Below are 14,240 nucleotides of genomic sequence, written 5' to 3' on the forward strand. Positions count from 1 at the left end.
GGGTGGGTGGGTGGATGGATGGGTGGGTGGGTGGATATAAGCTTGAGTTAGGTTGTTTTTTCTCTTTATATCATTGCATATCACAAAGTCCTCTTAGTTGCCCAAAACTTTGTGTTCAGCTGCCAAGTTTTCAATTCTTCTGTGGTGGTTCTAGCCAGTACACGTTATTTGTACAACCACTAAAGCAGATAGATTGTTTGCCTAATTCTCCTTCTGTGTGCCTACCTGGGAAATATTAACTAGGTACTCATCCCCTTTTCCAGAGCTGAGTAATTTCACTTAACACTATTTATGGCTGTCAGACATTGGCAGTCTTTGCTAAAAGTGTTGCTTTATCTGTTCATATTAAAAATTAATCACGTAAGCTTTCTTCTGTTTTTATTTCTTCAACCACCTGCTGATACAGCTCTGGGGGCATTTTGTTTGCTTGCAGCTGTGTGGTGGTGGTGGCAGGTTCCTGATGCAGAAACAGACCGTTACTGCATTGGCCAGGAGAGGAGAGCACCTTTGAGAACATTTCTTACAACGATCATGCTTTAGCCATCAGCCTCCCTGCTCCTGTTAGCCTCACCCTGCCCAACAGCATCCAGGATGAAACTGGAGATCCACTGGTCATGTGTCCTTTGGTACAGTACCAGGTTTTCAGCTTTCTCATAAAAAAAAAAAAAAAAACAGTTCCAAGGACTCAACACAAAGCTAATGGAGCAGCTATGTCTCTGTACCGGGAGATGGAGTATATCAGAGCTAGTGATAGTGATACGGTACACTGTGCATCCTGGGTCAGAGAGTGACTCCAGCCAAAGAGCCTGTCATCCTCTTCCACGGAAAACACTCCCACACACCAGTGCCTTGACCTTTAAAACCTTATTTTCTTCTCCTCTGTCTAAACCCTGGCTCTCCTGGCTGGCATGTAAGGGACTGCACAGTAGCATTCTCACCCAGCTCACTTGCTCAGTCGATTGAACTTGCCCTGTAAACTGTATGTTATAAACTTCTCACTGTGCCAATTATACAATGGCAGGCTCAGAAAATTCCACTGATGATCCCTGACTCTCTACCACTTCCAGGGACCACATACAAACTGGAACATAGGCCCTCCTGCCAGGAGCCTTGGGCCCTTCTTTACTTTTCTCTGTACCTAAAGCTGTCTCAGAACCAAGAGCAGAAATCCCTAACCGTGTGAGTAATAGCTAAGAATGAGTCAGGTCTTCTCCACACTTTGGTAGTCAAAGTGTGAGCTCAGCATGGTGTGAGCACCACTTGGGACCACACTGGAGATGTAGCATCCCAGGCCAGACGGCAGACCTGCTGACGCTAATGTTCTTTAACACACCCCTACAAGATCTGCAGACAAGCTAGTTTGAGGGTACTGCTCTGGGTGCAGGCAGAAGAGGAGATATATCTTCCCATGTGTCAGTGTGTTTGTAATATACATATTTCATCCAACTCCTGTGTTGCTATCACCTCCCAAGGCAGAACACACAGAGGATATCTCTGAAATCTGCAGGAAGCGTGTCTCCTCTAAACACCAAGACAAAAGACCAGCATACTAAACAGCTTCACTGGTACTGTGGGCTGTGCCTCATACAACACATACACCACAAAGTGAGCCTGTTTTATTTCCTTTCAAAATAATAATGATTTTCCCCGATGGCTGTTGGATAAAAAGGGAGTAGAGTGGGAAGTGAAAGGACCCCCTCTGAGATCACCGGAGGCAAGAACACAGGCATGGGAGATGATTTCCTTGGATGGCAGGGCAGAGGTTCCTCTAGCTTGTCTCAGCTTTGATTTAACTTGAAACTGAGCCCTCCTTTGTCTATGCCTGCTGAGAAAGTTCTAGAAACCTGGGATTGAACTCCCCCAGCTAACTGCATGGTTTGGCTTCTGTTAACCTGCTTGCTTGCTTTACTGCCCCCTATAACTGACAACCAGGATGTAGGTTTTCTGTTTCTTTGCATCTTTGCCTTTATAAGCTTCTTGTTAAGTGCACAAGGCCGCTTGCTCTGTGAGGAGAGTTTCTCTCCAGGCAGTTGCTGGTAGCTTAATACAAACTCTCAATTTCAACTTGGGTCATGCTGCATGATAACTGGGTCTCTACCCTGCAAAACTAGGAACAAATCAGGATTTCCATTTCATGAGCCAATGATGCAGACAAAATTATAGTTATCACATGAGACACACAACGAATGCTCCATTAACATACGCTCTTGTCATTATATGCATACCCTGTGTCTGTGTGAATTAAAACCACCATGAACCCCAGAATAATTTCCTCATGTGATTATATCAGGTATTGATCCATGGCTAACAGACACAAAGAAACCAATAAGAGTAGAAAGCAGACCCCGCAGAGTGCCATCACACAAACAACCCAGTGGCCCAGGACTGTCACAACAGCAGGCATCACCTCAGGGCCTGGTAAGCCACTATGTAATAAGAAGCAGTCCATCTTGGCTTGTCACCTCACGTCCCACAGGTGTCCTTTGTGAGCACACTAGGTCAGTGTCATGTCTACTGCAGACTTTTACCAAGATGATCACAACCTGTTTATCCTTCCTTTTCACACATAAGCCTTGCTGCCCATTTTTTTTCTGAAATAGCTGCCAGAGGGTAGATCCAGTTTCCACTCTCAGATTTAGTTTATTTACTTACATATTCATTAAGCGGGAGTCTCATGTAACACAGACTAGCCTGGGACTCACTGTGTAGCTGAGGCTAGATCTTTAACTCCCAATATTTCTGCTTTCTCCTTCTAAGTGATGGGATCGCAGGTGTCCACCACCACACCCAGTTTCAAAGTTTATTACTATAAAAGCAGCTAGATCTATTGTACTTTCTGCTTTTATCATCATCATCACCATCATCACCATCATCATCATCATCATCATTATCATTCTTAGTTTTTCAAGACAGAGTTTCTCTGTGTAGCCCTGGTTGTCCTGGAACTCACTCTGTAGACTAGGCTGGTTTCGAACTCAGAAATCCACCTGCCCCTGCCTCCCAAGTGCTGAGATTAAAGGCATGCACCACCACTGCCAGGCTTATCATTATTTTTTAAGCATTTAAAATGAGTATTACTCTTTTTGAAAGACTAAGCCCACCTCTTTTCCCACTCAGGCATAAGTCAGGACGCCAAAGTAACACTCAGTTGGACAAACCAGACTGAAAAACACACTCAAACTGTCTTATCTTAAAAGTTAAAATCAAGACCAGCCCAATGAGAGTATTGGGAGTGGGGTGGAAGGTGGAGGGTGGGGGTGGGAGACAGGAGGCGGGGGTGGGAGATAGGAGATGGGAGGTGAGAGATAGGAAGTGGGGGTGAGAAGGCCTGTCCTTCAGAGGTAATTGGCAGAACATCTGGCAGATTCCAATTTGTGAAGCATTTCTAAACTTGGGAGGGAAACACTGAGCTTGTAGAAAATCTCTAAGAAAATGTTGTTTACAGCCATGGATTTTCAGATTAATGGTTTTATTATGTTTTTACTTGCTGTATGCTTCTGGAAGCCATGCTTCTACAGAGAAGACATTGTTCTAGCTGAGTTTTGCCCATAAATTAAAGGGGGGGGGGAGTGTGAGCTTGAATTCTACTTGCTGTCAGATGTGGCATTTGTTTCTCACCACAGGATGCCACAGAACCTCTTGTCCTTTTTGGCTTACCTGTCACAATGCAGGGCCTTAGGGACAGTGTGCGAATCCATCCACCCTCCCTCCCCACTCTACATTTGTATGCTTTAGTAGCCACATGACATGATGCTAATGGGTGCTGGGTCTCTTACCTGTTGGTTCTCTTGACCAGGATGGCCCTAAAGATGTGCTCAAGGAGGATCTTCTCTTGCCTTTGTGTTGGCTGCACAAAGGGGTGCAGGGCAGCCAGGGAGAAGCCTCGCTGGTAGAGCTCCAGGAGCTGATCAGGCAGGTCCCGCAGAGAGGCTAACCTTGTGGCGGAGGATCTCGGCAGCTCCTCTAGGAACAGGGAGAAAAGGAGCTACTCAGAGACCCATCACCACAATCCTCCAAACCATAGCTAAGTCCCTCTCCCTTGGGCCTGGGGAGAACATTCTGGGTCACTCCTTTCCAGACGAGCCTTCCACAGACTTTATAAGCAGCTATCTTCCCCCACCTCATGTAAAGGCATCGGTAACAGACCAGTAGAAAGCTCTCTACCCGCTGAGCCTCCTCTCCAGCCCATTTATCACTATGAGCTGGGTGGAGAAGGTCTCAATATGTGTCCGGTGGAAAGTCTACATCCAAGCCCTCGGCCATTTCCCCAGAGGCAATGACTGTGATGGATTTTTAGATATGCTTTGACAATTGCTAATTCGTCCATGAGAGGCCTGCCTATCTATCCCCTTTTATATAAATATCTGAATAACCATATATACCTGTTCTATGCTTCAAAGCATTCCATAAGAAAAGGATGTTGTTAGGCACAATTGCTAATTTGTCCATGAGAGGCCTGCCTATCTATCTATCTATCTATCTATCTATCTATCCCCTTTTATAGAAATATCTGAATAACCGTATGTACCTGTGTATGTTGCTTCAAAGCATTCCATAAGAAAAGGATGTTGTTAGGCCATGCATGGTGTTCATGCTTGGTTTGGTCTGGTTTAATGACACAAGGACTCACTCTGTAGATCAGGCTAGCCTCCAACACTCAGTGATCCTCCTGCCTCAGGTTCCTAGGTGCACAGAGCACCTCCTGCTTTATTTTCGTAGATCTACTCATGTGTTACATTAGTGATTATAAAAGCTTTTGTTTCTTCATGGCTTTAATAAGAATATCATTCCTACATTATTTCACATGCACGCACACACATACACGCACACACACACACACACACACGTGCACACGCGTGCACGCACACACACATATAAACACATTTCTTTTTTTAAGATTTATTTACTTATTTTATGTATATGTAGCTGTACAAATAGTTGTGAACCTTCATCTGGTTGTTGGGAATTGACTTTTAGAACCTCTGCTTGCTCTGGTCAACCCCACTCATTCCAGTAGACCCTGTTTGCTCAGTCCCTGCTCACTCCAGCCCAAAGATTTATTTATTATTATATAAGTACATTATAGCTGTCTTCAGACATACCAGAAGAGGGCGTCAGATCTCATTACAGGTGGTTGTGAGCCACCATGTGGTTGCTGGGATTTGAACTCAGGATCTTTGGAAGAGTAGTTGGTGCTCTTATCCGCTGAGCCATCTCACCAGCCCAGAAAACACATTTCTTCTAAAGCTGGGTTTCATGGTGCATGCCTGTTATCCCTATGCTGTGGAAGCTGAGGCAGAGGAGTTGTGAATCCCGGGCAGGTACGGGGTACACAATGAGACCATACCTCAAACAAGCTAAAGGCGTGGCTGTGCCGAGGCATGGACCGTGATGTGCTCAGAGATCGCCAGACTTCTCCGTTCATAAAGAAGTAAAGATTTACTTCTCTATATAAAAGTTGCTCTTCCCGTGCTCTGGATAATCTCATAATAAGAGGACAGGAAAGAGAAGACGATCCGAGTGGTGCAATCTACACTTCCTAGCAATCCGTGGTTTGCCTTATCAAACCTTCCTTGGGAACTCTGCCCAGTTTTTGTTGGATTACTGACCAAATTTCCACCTGGTCCATAGGAACTATTACAGAGAATTTAGTTCTTGGTGACACAGGTCGCAAGTGTTTCTCGCTCATCAATTCAATACTTTCCTTTTGACTTTGCAAAAGTTGAGTTGCATATGTTATTACAGCAAAAAGATGTTGGGATATATAATTTTTCTATTAATGTTTTATAATATATCACATTTTTGCCTGTAAATCTTAAATACATTTCAGATTTGTCTTGCAAAGCATACACTATGAATTCAAGCCCCTGAAGGTTATCTATTTTTCCTTATTGATTTGAGAGATGACTTTTCGCTTTAATGAATAGATGTTTGTGACTGTAATAAATTAACTTATTTTTGTTAGGCTCTCTTTCATCACCTAAGTTTCATAAGTATGTTCTGGGTCTGTTTCCTGAAAACTTTCTTTCTGTTTAATTTCTAAAACTTCTTTAATTTCTTTTTCAAAATCATTTTTAATAATCAACTAACCAAGTTCCCTCCTTCATTCCCTTAAAAAGTTTTGATGTTTTTACTGAATCATATTCAAACTCTAACTTAACTGAGAGCATTAAAGCCGTGCTTTAATTTTATTTAATTTTAATGTTTTCTCCGTGCTGCGAGTCGCTACCCACAGCAGCCCAGCACCATCTCCGTGCTGCGAGTCACTACCCACAGCAGTGCTGCGAGTCACTACCCACAGCAGCCCAGCACCATCTCCGTGCTGTGAGTCGCTACCCACAGCAGCCCAGCACCATCTCCGTGCTGAGAGTCGCTACCCACAGCAGCCCAGCACCATCTCCGTGCTGCGAGTCACTACCCGCAGCCCAGCACCATCTCCGTGCTGCGAGTCGCTACCCACAGCAGCCCAGCACCATTGTGATTTACTTGAGTTGTATTTTTGGTCCCTCTGGAGCATATTAAAATTTTGCCACATGGATATTATATATTTATCAAGTTTATTCCTGGTCATTTTATATTTTTGTTTCTATTAGAGTAACAGATTCCCTGGCTTCAATTCCATCATGCCCCTGCTATGGAGCAGACAGGCTCATCACAGCTGATGGAGTGAATCTCTCTGAGGGTAAGGTGCCTTAATCTCCTAGTGTATGGATGCTCTGTGCAGGATCTCCACCATTTGGACACACAGAAAGATCACATGCATCACAGGCACACAGTGGTGACAAGGCAGTCACCAAGTCACCCCAGAAGCAAGTAGCACAGAGCTACTATCAATGGAGGGCCACCTCTCACTGTGGGTGGGGCAGCTTCATGGGTCCTGAGAAGGATATGCTGTAAGACCCTGTCCTTGACCTTCTAGATTGCTCCTCCGAGACACCATAACCTTCTCAGGCTCCTCCTCCCTCTGCATGGCACCTCCACGGCATGACACTGTATGTGTCCCAGCAGCCCTGCCGTACCCCTACTGTAGGAATGGACCCCTCAGCTTACTCTCCTGATCCCTAATCTGTCATGACATACTTGGGACTTGAGCAGCCCACAACAGTCAGTGGCTTCACCTCATACTCAGCTACTTGACAAGACCCAAACTCCAGACTGGAATAAATGATCCAGGACATGAGCAGGCACTTATAAGATGGAACAAATACCTGGCTATAGATGAAGTACAGACAAGAAGTGATGATGTATAAGAAAATAGGTTTCCACCTTAGAAAATGCATATCAAGACATGCTGAAATGAAGTGTGGGTGCTGTATAGCTATTTTAAAGTCCACAAATGAGGTTGGGAGTGGAACCCACACAAGTCCAGATGTGGAACCCATACAAGTCCAGATAATCCTGCCAGACCTGGTGATAGAATTATATGCTACACTTCCTCCATTTTATAAAGGATTCAATTTTTCAAAAAATAAAATGAGAAATACTGCAGGAAATTAACAACTGAAAAGAGGACTTATGGACAAAGGTATTTCCAACAATGTTGTTCTGACAGCAAGAACCTTGACTAAACCTGAAAATCCTACCATCAGAGCTCCTCCTTGAAGTAAGTATACATAAAGGGCTTTGGTGAAATCAAACTTCAGGCCCAGCTGTTCTGAGGGGCAGGCCTTTTGTAAATGTACCAATGATTTCAAACTCTTACTTATATAATAAATGAATTCTTCTTTACTAGGACTTTGTGTTTATGTCTGTCTGTGCGTGAGTACACGTCCTTGTGAGTGCATGTGCGTATGGCCATCTTCTATGCTGTTATTCTGGTTCCTGTTTGTTGGTTTTGAGGCAAGGTCTCTCATTGTCCTGGGGCTTGCTCAAGACCCTAGGCTGGCTGACAAATGAGCCCCAGGAATCTGTCTGCCTCTGCCCTTAGCAGGGCTAGAATTATAAACATACTCTACCATACTGGACATCTTTGGCTTCTTTATCTAAGGCCCAAGTGATTGTCCAGCCCCAGGCTTCCTAGTAGCTGGGACGACTTGTGCAAGCCACCACTCTCACCTCAATGACAGAATTCTCATGTCCTTCGCTAGCAGTAAGCCCTAGCCATAGGAACATAGTAAGGTTCTATGTATGCACCAGTCTGTCTGACATCCAATGGTGGCTATGAAATTCAGTTGGAATGACGTGTGTGTGTGTGTGTGTGTGTGTGTGTGTGTGTGTGTGTGTAATATCAACAAACCCAAAGAATCGGTCAGGATGGGTGGGGCGCTGGCAGATAGGACACCATGTTGACACTAATGGATCAGGGCCATTAGACTATGCTCCATCCCCACCCAGCCCTTTATCCTTCATATTCCAAATTCAGTGCACTATTAATATTAGACAATCAACTGCTTAATACTTAAAAGCTTCCTGAATAAAACACAACACCCTTTAAATTTTTTAAAATCTAATATTTGTTAGTCAAAAGTTAACCATTTTATGACATCAATTTTTTGGTAAATGTACCATCAGAATAAGTTTAGCTTTGGGGCTAAAAGAACAACAACAACAACAACATTAACAACAACAACAACATCATCATCAACAACAAAAACAACAACAACAAACAAGAATGAGTCTCAACATACATACTGCCATAAAAAGGCTTATACTATAAGTATGATTAAAGATTTTTATTTCATGTTTCTATTTGAACCTTAACCCACAGATACAAAAGCAAAAGCTCAGTTCTTGTGGCTGAAGAGATGGCTTATTAAGAGCCCATACTGCTCTAACAGAGGACTGGAGTTCAGTTCCTACATGGAAGGTTCACAACCTTTTTTAACTCAAGTTCGGGGATCTGTCGCCCTCTTATGGTTGTCATGGGTACCTGCACTCAAGGGCATACACTCACATACAAACCCTACAAATGTAACAATAAAAACTAATAAAATAAAATTTGAAAAAGGCCTAGTTCTTGTAAGGTTGTCATCCCTATGTTATGTCAATCTCGCAATGTTCCTGTTAGAAAATAAGCTATGTAATGTAACATATAACTATTAAATAGTATTAAAAATAAGGGATGGTTGATCTATCAACATATCACATGATGGGATGTTCAGATGGACATGCGGATTACAGTTGTTAATCTGTTTCTACACAGCCAGTTTGAGTAATCTCCCTAGTATTCTGCTTTGTAATAACTGTCTGATTTCATTGCTGATTATGTAACCTTGGATAAATGACCGAAATCCCTCCCCATCTCTTGGGTCCTTTACTATGAAATCGAGATCTTGGATAAACATTTGGGAAAGGAATTTCCAACTCTAATGAAGAGGTTTTATTATCTCCACTTAAGACTAAGGAATCTCTTTTCTAACTAAAAAGCAGCAAAGCATAGTACATAATGTAAATGTTTCAAAATAAATGGGAAGAGTTTGCAAAGCCAGAGCAGACACAGGAATAAGGAGTGAGGCTATGCTGGGCGGAGACGGCAGGGCTAGCTCACCGCTCTTTGCCTGGTTACATCTGGCCTATGGCCTGGTCCTGTGGAGAACTCTGAAGCCCCCACGGTCACTTAGGAGACTTCCTTCCTGGGAATAAGGAATAGACCAGAGCAGAACAGAGGAGAAGCGGGTGTCTGAGGATCAGGACTCCTACTCTGGAATGGGATCACCGAAGCCACTGCACTGTGAGGTGGGACTTCCTGGTACACTGTCATTCACACGCTGAGGACAAGCGACTGGTAAGGCTCTCTCTCAACCACGGCTGAGAGGAAATTTCCAGCCGGAGCAAATGGCACCTGCCCAAGGAGGGTAGCACCCTGAGGAGGCGACCATCCTCCCTCCCTCGTCCCTGCCTGTCTCACTCTGTAGTCACACCTACAGTGATCAAACCTTAGGCCTGATCTAGGCTGAACACTGGCATGTGCTCTCTGTTCTAGGTACTCTACAGCATGGCACAGGCTGATTCCTGCTGGTTTCTCACATGTGTGCAGGAGCAGAGCCTCAGCTTTGAGATTTTAACATGTACTACAAAAATCTTGCACCATGTAGCTCAAGCTGGCCTCAGCCTTACTATGTAGCCCAGGCTAACAGTGAATTCATGGTGGTCCTTCTGTCTCAGCTGCCCAAGTGCTGGGTTGCTCAAGGGATCCACCACTACATAGATGGGCTGGTACAGAACTCAAGGCTGAGTGCCTTGGGGTCCAGATAGATAAGTAACCAAGAGGCACAGGTCAGGCCCACTTGGACCCAGAGGACTGTATCTTGTCCTTCTGGCCTGGGTACTCCAAAAAGGCATGTGGGCCCAATGGCACACAACTTTTAAAGTAAATGTGTTGGTTATCACACAAAGCATTGTGTTTCACTGTGACATGTTCACATCTAAGTATCACTATCCTGGGTCTTACCCCCACACTGCCCTCCTTCATCCCCTCTCTCCCTGGTCCTCCTTCATCCTCTTGCTCCCTGGTCCTCTTCCATTCCCCAAATATATCCTTCTACCTACCCCTCATGTTCTGCTTCCTCCCACCCCCTCCAGATTCCACTTATATGAGAAAAAAATGTTTATCTTCTGAGTCTTGGTGGAGTTTGCTTATTAATATAACAATCTCCAATTTCCAGCTGCATCCATTTCCCAGAATTTCCAGTTCATTTGAGAAGTCAGAAATCGTAATCCTGACCTTTGAATTTTCAACCCCTATTACTCAAAGTCAGGATGTGGTGGGCTTGAGAGTCTGGCTGGGGCATTTGACAGTACAGACTACGGCTGTCCTTCCTCTTTTCTTGCCTCTGTCCCTGTTCATGTTGACACGCAGCATGCTCGTCAGGGAGGACAGGGAACTGCTGCAGGGATGCGGACGGAAGCCCACCTGGCTACTCTCACGGAGCATCACAGATACCCGTGGCTTTGGGGCCATTACTGTGGAAGCTGTTCCTTGAGTCCCTCCTCTTCTGCACCCATAAGAAGAGCGCGTAGAACCACATAGTTATACTCGACTCCTGTTGGAAATTCAGTGTTTCCCTGACTGATTGCCAAGGTTAGTCTTTTCTAACATCACGTCTCAGATGAAAAGTACTTAGGACTGTTCAATGGCCGGAAGGTCTCTTAAAATAAGCAATGCTTTCCTTATAAATAAATGTACCATCATTCCAAGAGTTAAGAGAAAGAAAAGGAATGAAAACATGTGGAACCCTAACCCACAAAACCACATATTTCTCAACCCTCCTGGGACACAGTTGATTCTGCTTTTGTTATGACTATGTTTTTGTTTAGTAAACCATTCTGCAGCCCATTTCCCCCCCTGGAAATGAAGCTCTTCAGGCATCTTCAGAGGAACATAAGCAATGCCCTGGCTGTTCAGAACAAGCCACTAAGCTCTCCAACACAGAAATTAAATCTCGGCACAGAGCCCTGCTCCCTTCCCTCTGCTCCATCATGCAGCAGCAGTAACGACACCTATTATTCTGTCCAGCCATCATTTGTGACTTTAACCTAATTATTCCAAGTCTGACTTTGCTTTTCTAATTACACTCGCTAATGGATCTGTCAATACCAAAGAGCCTGGTGTGAGGGAGAAGCCACCTCCCCCAGTAATTTCCCTCACAGGTAAAGCTGATAATCACACTGTTCACCTAAAGCTTTCTTTAATCTATAAGTTCCTTTAAGACTGCTATTTCTATAACATCAATCTGTCTGAGCTTTGTAGTAGACCCAATTTGGGGAAACACTAAATCAATCATTTCTCAATGTGAAGCTTTTCAATGTACACAGAAGGAATAAGAATTCGATTTTTAAACACTATTTGCAACCCTTAGCTGCAATAGGTGTCATTTTGAAATTTCTGGAACAAGTAAGACTTTCATTAGAAGGTTCTTTAAATTCAGATTTCCATCATCTTTCCATTTAAAATCCAAGCTTCTAAAAGTGAAGAGAGGGAAGGAGGGAATGGGGTAGAGAATTGGGATGGAGAGAGAAGGGTTGGTAAGGCATGGTACACCAGCCCCGGTCTGAACCACTCAAATAGCCTTCCATTCACAAATCCTCATACCACCAGGCCCGACAGCTAGACAGGCTGGAGACCCAGAAGTTCTGCATGCTTCAGATGGCACACAGAAAGTCTAGGACTTTGGATCCATAGCTCTGACTGTAATATCTAATAAGAACCAAGAAATTCACGGCTCACAGAGATACATGCTCTATACAAACCAACCCAAACTCTACTGATGTAGCAGCAGAAAGATGATATGCAAGACGGCAGATGGTAATCAAATCAAGGCTGAGCGGCTGGGTCTAGCAAGGACAATGGATTGCTTTTTAAATTAATTTCAAGGCTTCATCTCAAAGTGACAAAGATGAAACAACACACAGGTATATACAAACACACAGACACACCCACACCCACACCCACACCCCCCCCCACACACACACACACGCGCCATGCATGCACACAACGGTTCTTGATGGGAAACTTGAAAGATATATCAGCTAGTTATTACGAGATCCTCATAGTCACCCTTCCTTCTTCTCATCTTTCATTCTGCACCAATACAATTCAAAACAGTGGCTATTAATCCCACATAGTAAAGTATAAAGACATAAAGATACACCTCAGCTCCAGACTGCCTGCCTAACACATGCGGGGCTCTGGGCTCAATCACCACTAGAAAGATGGGGCAGGGCAGAGACAGTATGGGAGAGGGAGAGGAGAGAAGAGAGAAAGCAAAATGTTCTAGGGCCGTGAAATGTCTCCATGGATAAAGGCGCCTGCTGATGACCTGAGTGCCATCCTGGGACTTACGGGGTTGAAGGAGAGAACAAACTCCCACAAGGTGTCCTCTGAGCTCCACGCATGGACCATGACATGCCCATACACATACCCATGCCCAAACAACTAAATCCACTAGTTAAAATGTAATAAAAAGGAATAAAAAATTTTTTAAAGATATGTGATTCCAAATACTTATTATGAAATTAGAAGACAAAACTTTTAAGTAAAAATAAATTATATTGCTAACAAACGATAATATTGTAGGTATACTATGATTAGATAAAATATTAATTTTATTTAGTTATTTTTGGTTGCTTGTGCACGAATTTGTATGCTTCCCACTGGGGTGCTTGTCCAGATTCTTCAAGCATGCACTTACAGCACTGAATTATACAAATTATTTGTTGACTTCCTACCCAGTAAATTCCACCACATCAGGAGCCGCACCAGGCTGGTTCATCCACAAGCAGGCCATCCCAGAGTACTGAACAGGCTCATTACCAGCTATCATTACATTACAGTAAGGTCTTGTCATACATATGCAGCTCCTACGGATATGAACTCTGAGGTCCACACACAACCTGGAGTAGACCAACCACGAGGTTAAGATGGAAATTGTCCATAACTGGTCTTGGAACACTACCAGCAAGTCAACTTGAGGGATGCTTGGAAGCTTTCTAACTTGCAGTAAAATATACAGTAACAGAGACTACTATTGTAAGCATTTTGAAGTAGCACTAAGGACCTTCACACTGCTGTGTGGCCATCACCACCATCCACCTCAGGAAGTCTCTTCATCATGGCCGCCCTTGCTCCTCAGCTCCCACAAAGGGAAAGGACGGCACATCCCCTCTTGGACATGTGACAGCAGCAGAGACAAATGCTGGGTCAGAATGGAGAAGCTGTTGGGAGTCAGAATCATTCACAGAGGACCATGGGAAAATCAGGCTGGTATCACCACAAAGACAGAGGGAAAATATAAAAATGCATGGAAATACCAAGGCAGAGGCCAAGGCTGCACACAAGCATCTGGAGATCTTCCCATCACAATACAGAATATAGAAACAGGGACTGTCCCAAGAAGTGAGGTACCCGGGGGCCAGGACCCCAAAGAGTGTTCTCAGAACCCTAAGAAATGTAGTACCAAGAGCTCAGCATGGTAAATGAACTGCCCACTGTGTCTCAATACACTCTTTAGGAAACTTTTAAATTCTGAACATAAATACACACAATGTAAACAGTGGAACTGAAAGCTCGTTGGGTACATTACTGGTTTAAAGAGGTTAGGACAGAATAAAATGTATTCCCTGTGGGATTACAACAACGTCTACCTATAAACAAAGCCTGTCTGTGTGTTATTTTGGTAAGTTTTTGTCAATTTGTCACCATCCTAGCTTATCTGAGTAAAGGGAATCTCAACGGAGGAGCTGTCTGGCAGGTGTCTATGGGTACTGAGGAGCTGTCTGGCAGGTGTCTACGGGTACTGAGG

At 44.0% G+C, this 14,240-nt stretch overlaps 1 protein-coding gene across 3 annotated transcripts in view; it reads right to left on the reverse strand.

Annotated features, from left to right (window-relative positions):
* Rftn1 (raftlin, lipid raft linker 1) overlaps nt 1–14,240 on the reverse strand; it is a 200,699-nt gene that overhangs the window by 109,937 nt on the left and 76,522 nt on the right. For all 3 annotated transcript variants that reach the window (XM_031348247.1, XM_031348248.1, XM_031348249.1), the window contains exon 3: nt 3,777–3,963. In XM_031348247.1, coding sequence (XP_031204107.1) covers nt 3,777–3,963 — 187 coding nt within the window. The remainder of the gene's footprint in view (nt 1–3,776; nt 3,964–14,240) is intronic.

The sequence above is a fragment of the Mastomys coucha genome, unplaced genomic scaffold (assembly GCF_008632895.1).
Source record: "Mastomys coucha isolate ucsf_1 unplaced genomic scaffold, UCSF_Mcou_1 pScaffold3, whole genome shotgun sequence".
Lineage (NCBI taxonomy): Eukaryota > Metazoa > Chordata > Mammalia > Rodentia > Muridae > Mastomys > Mastomys coucha.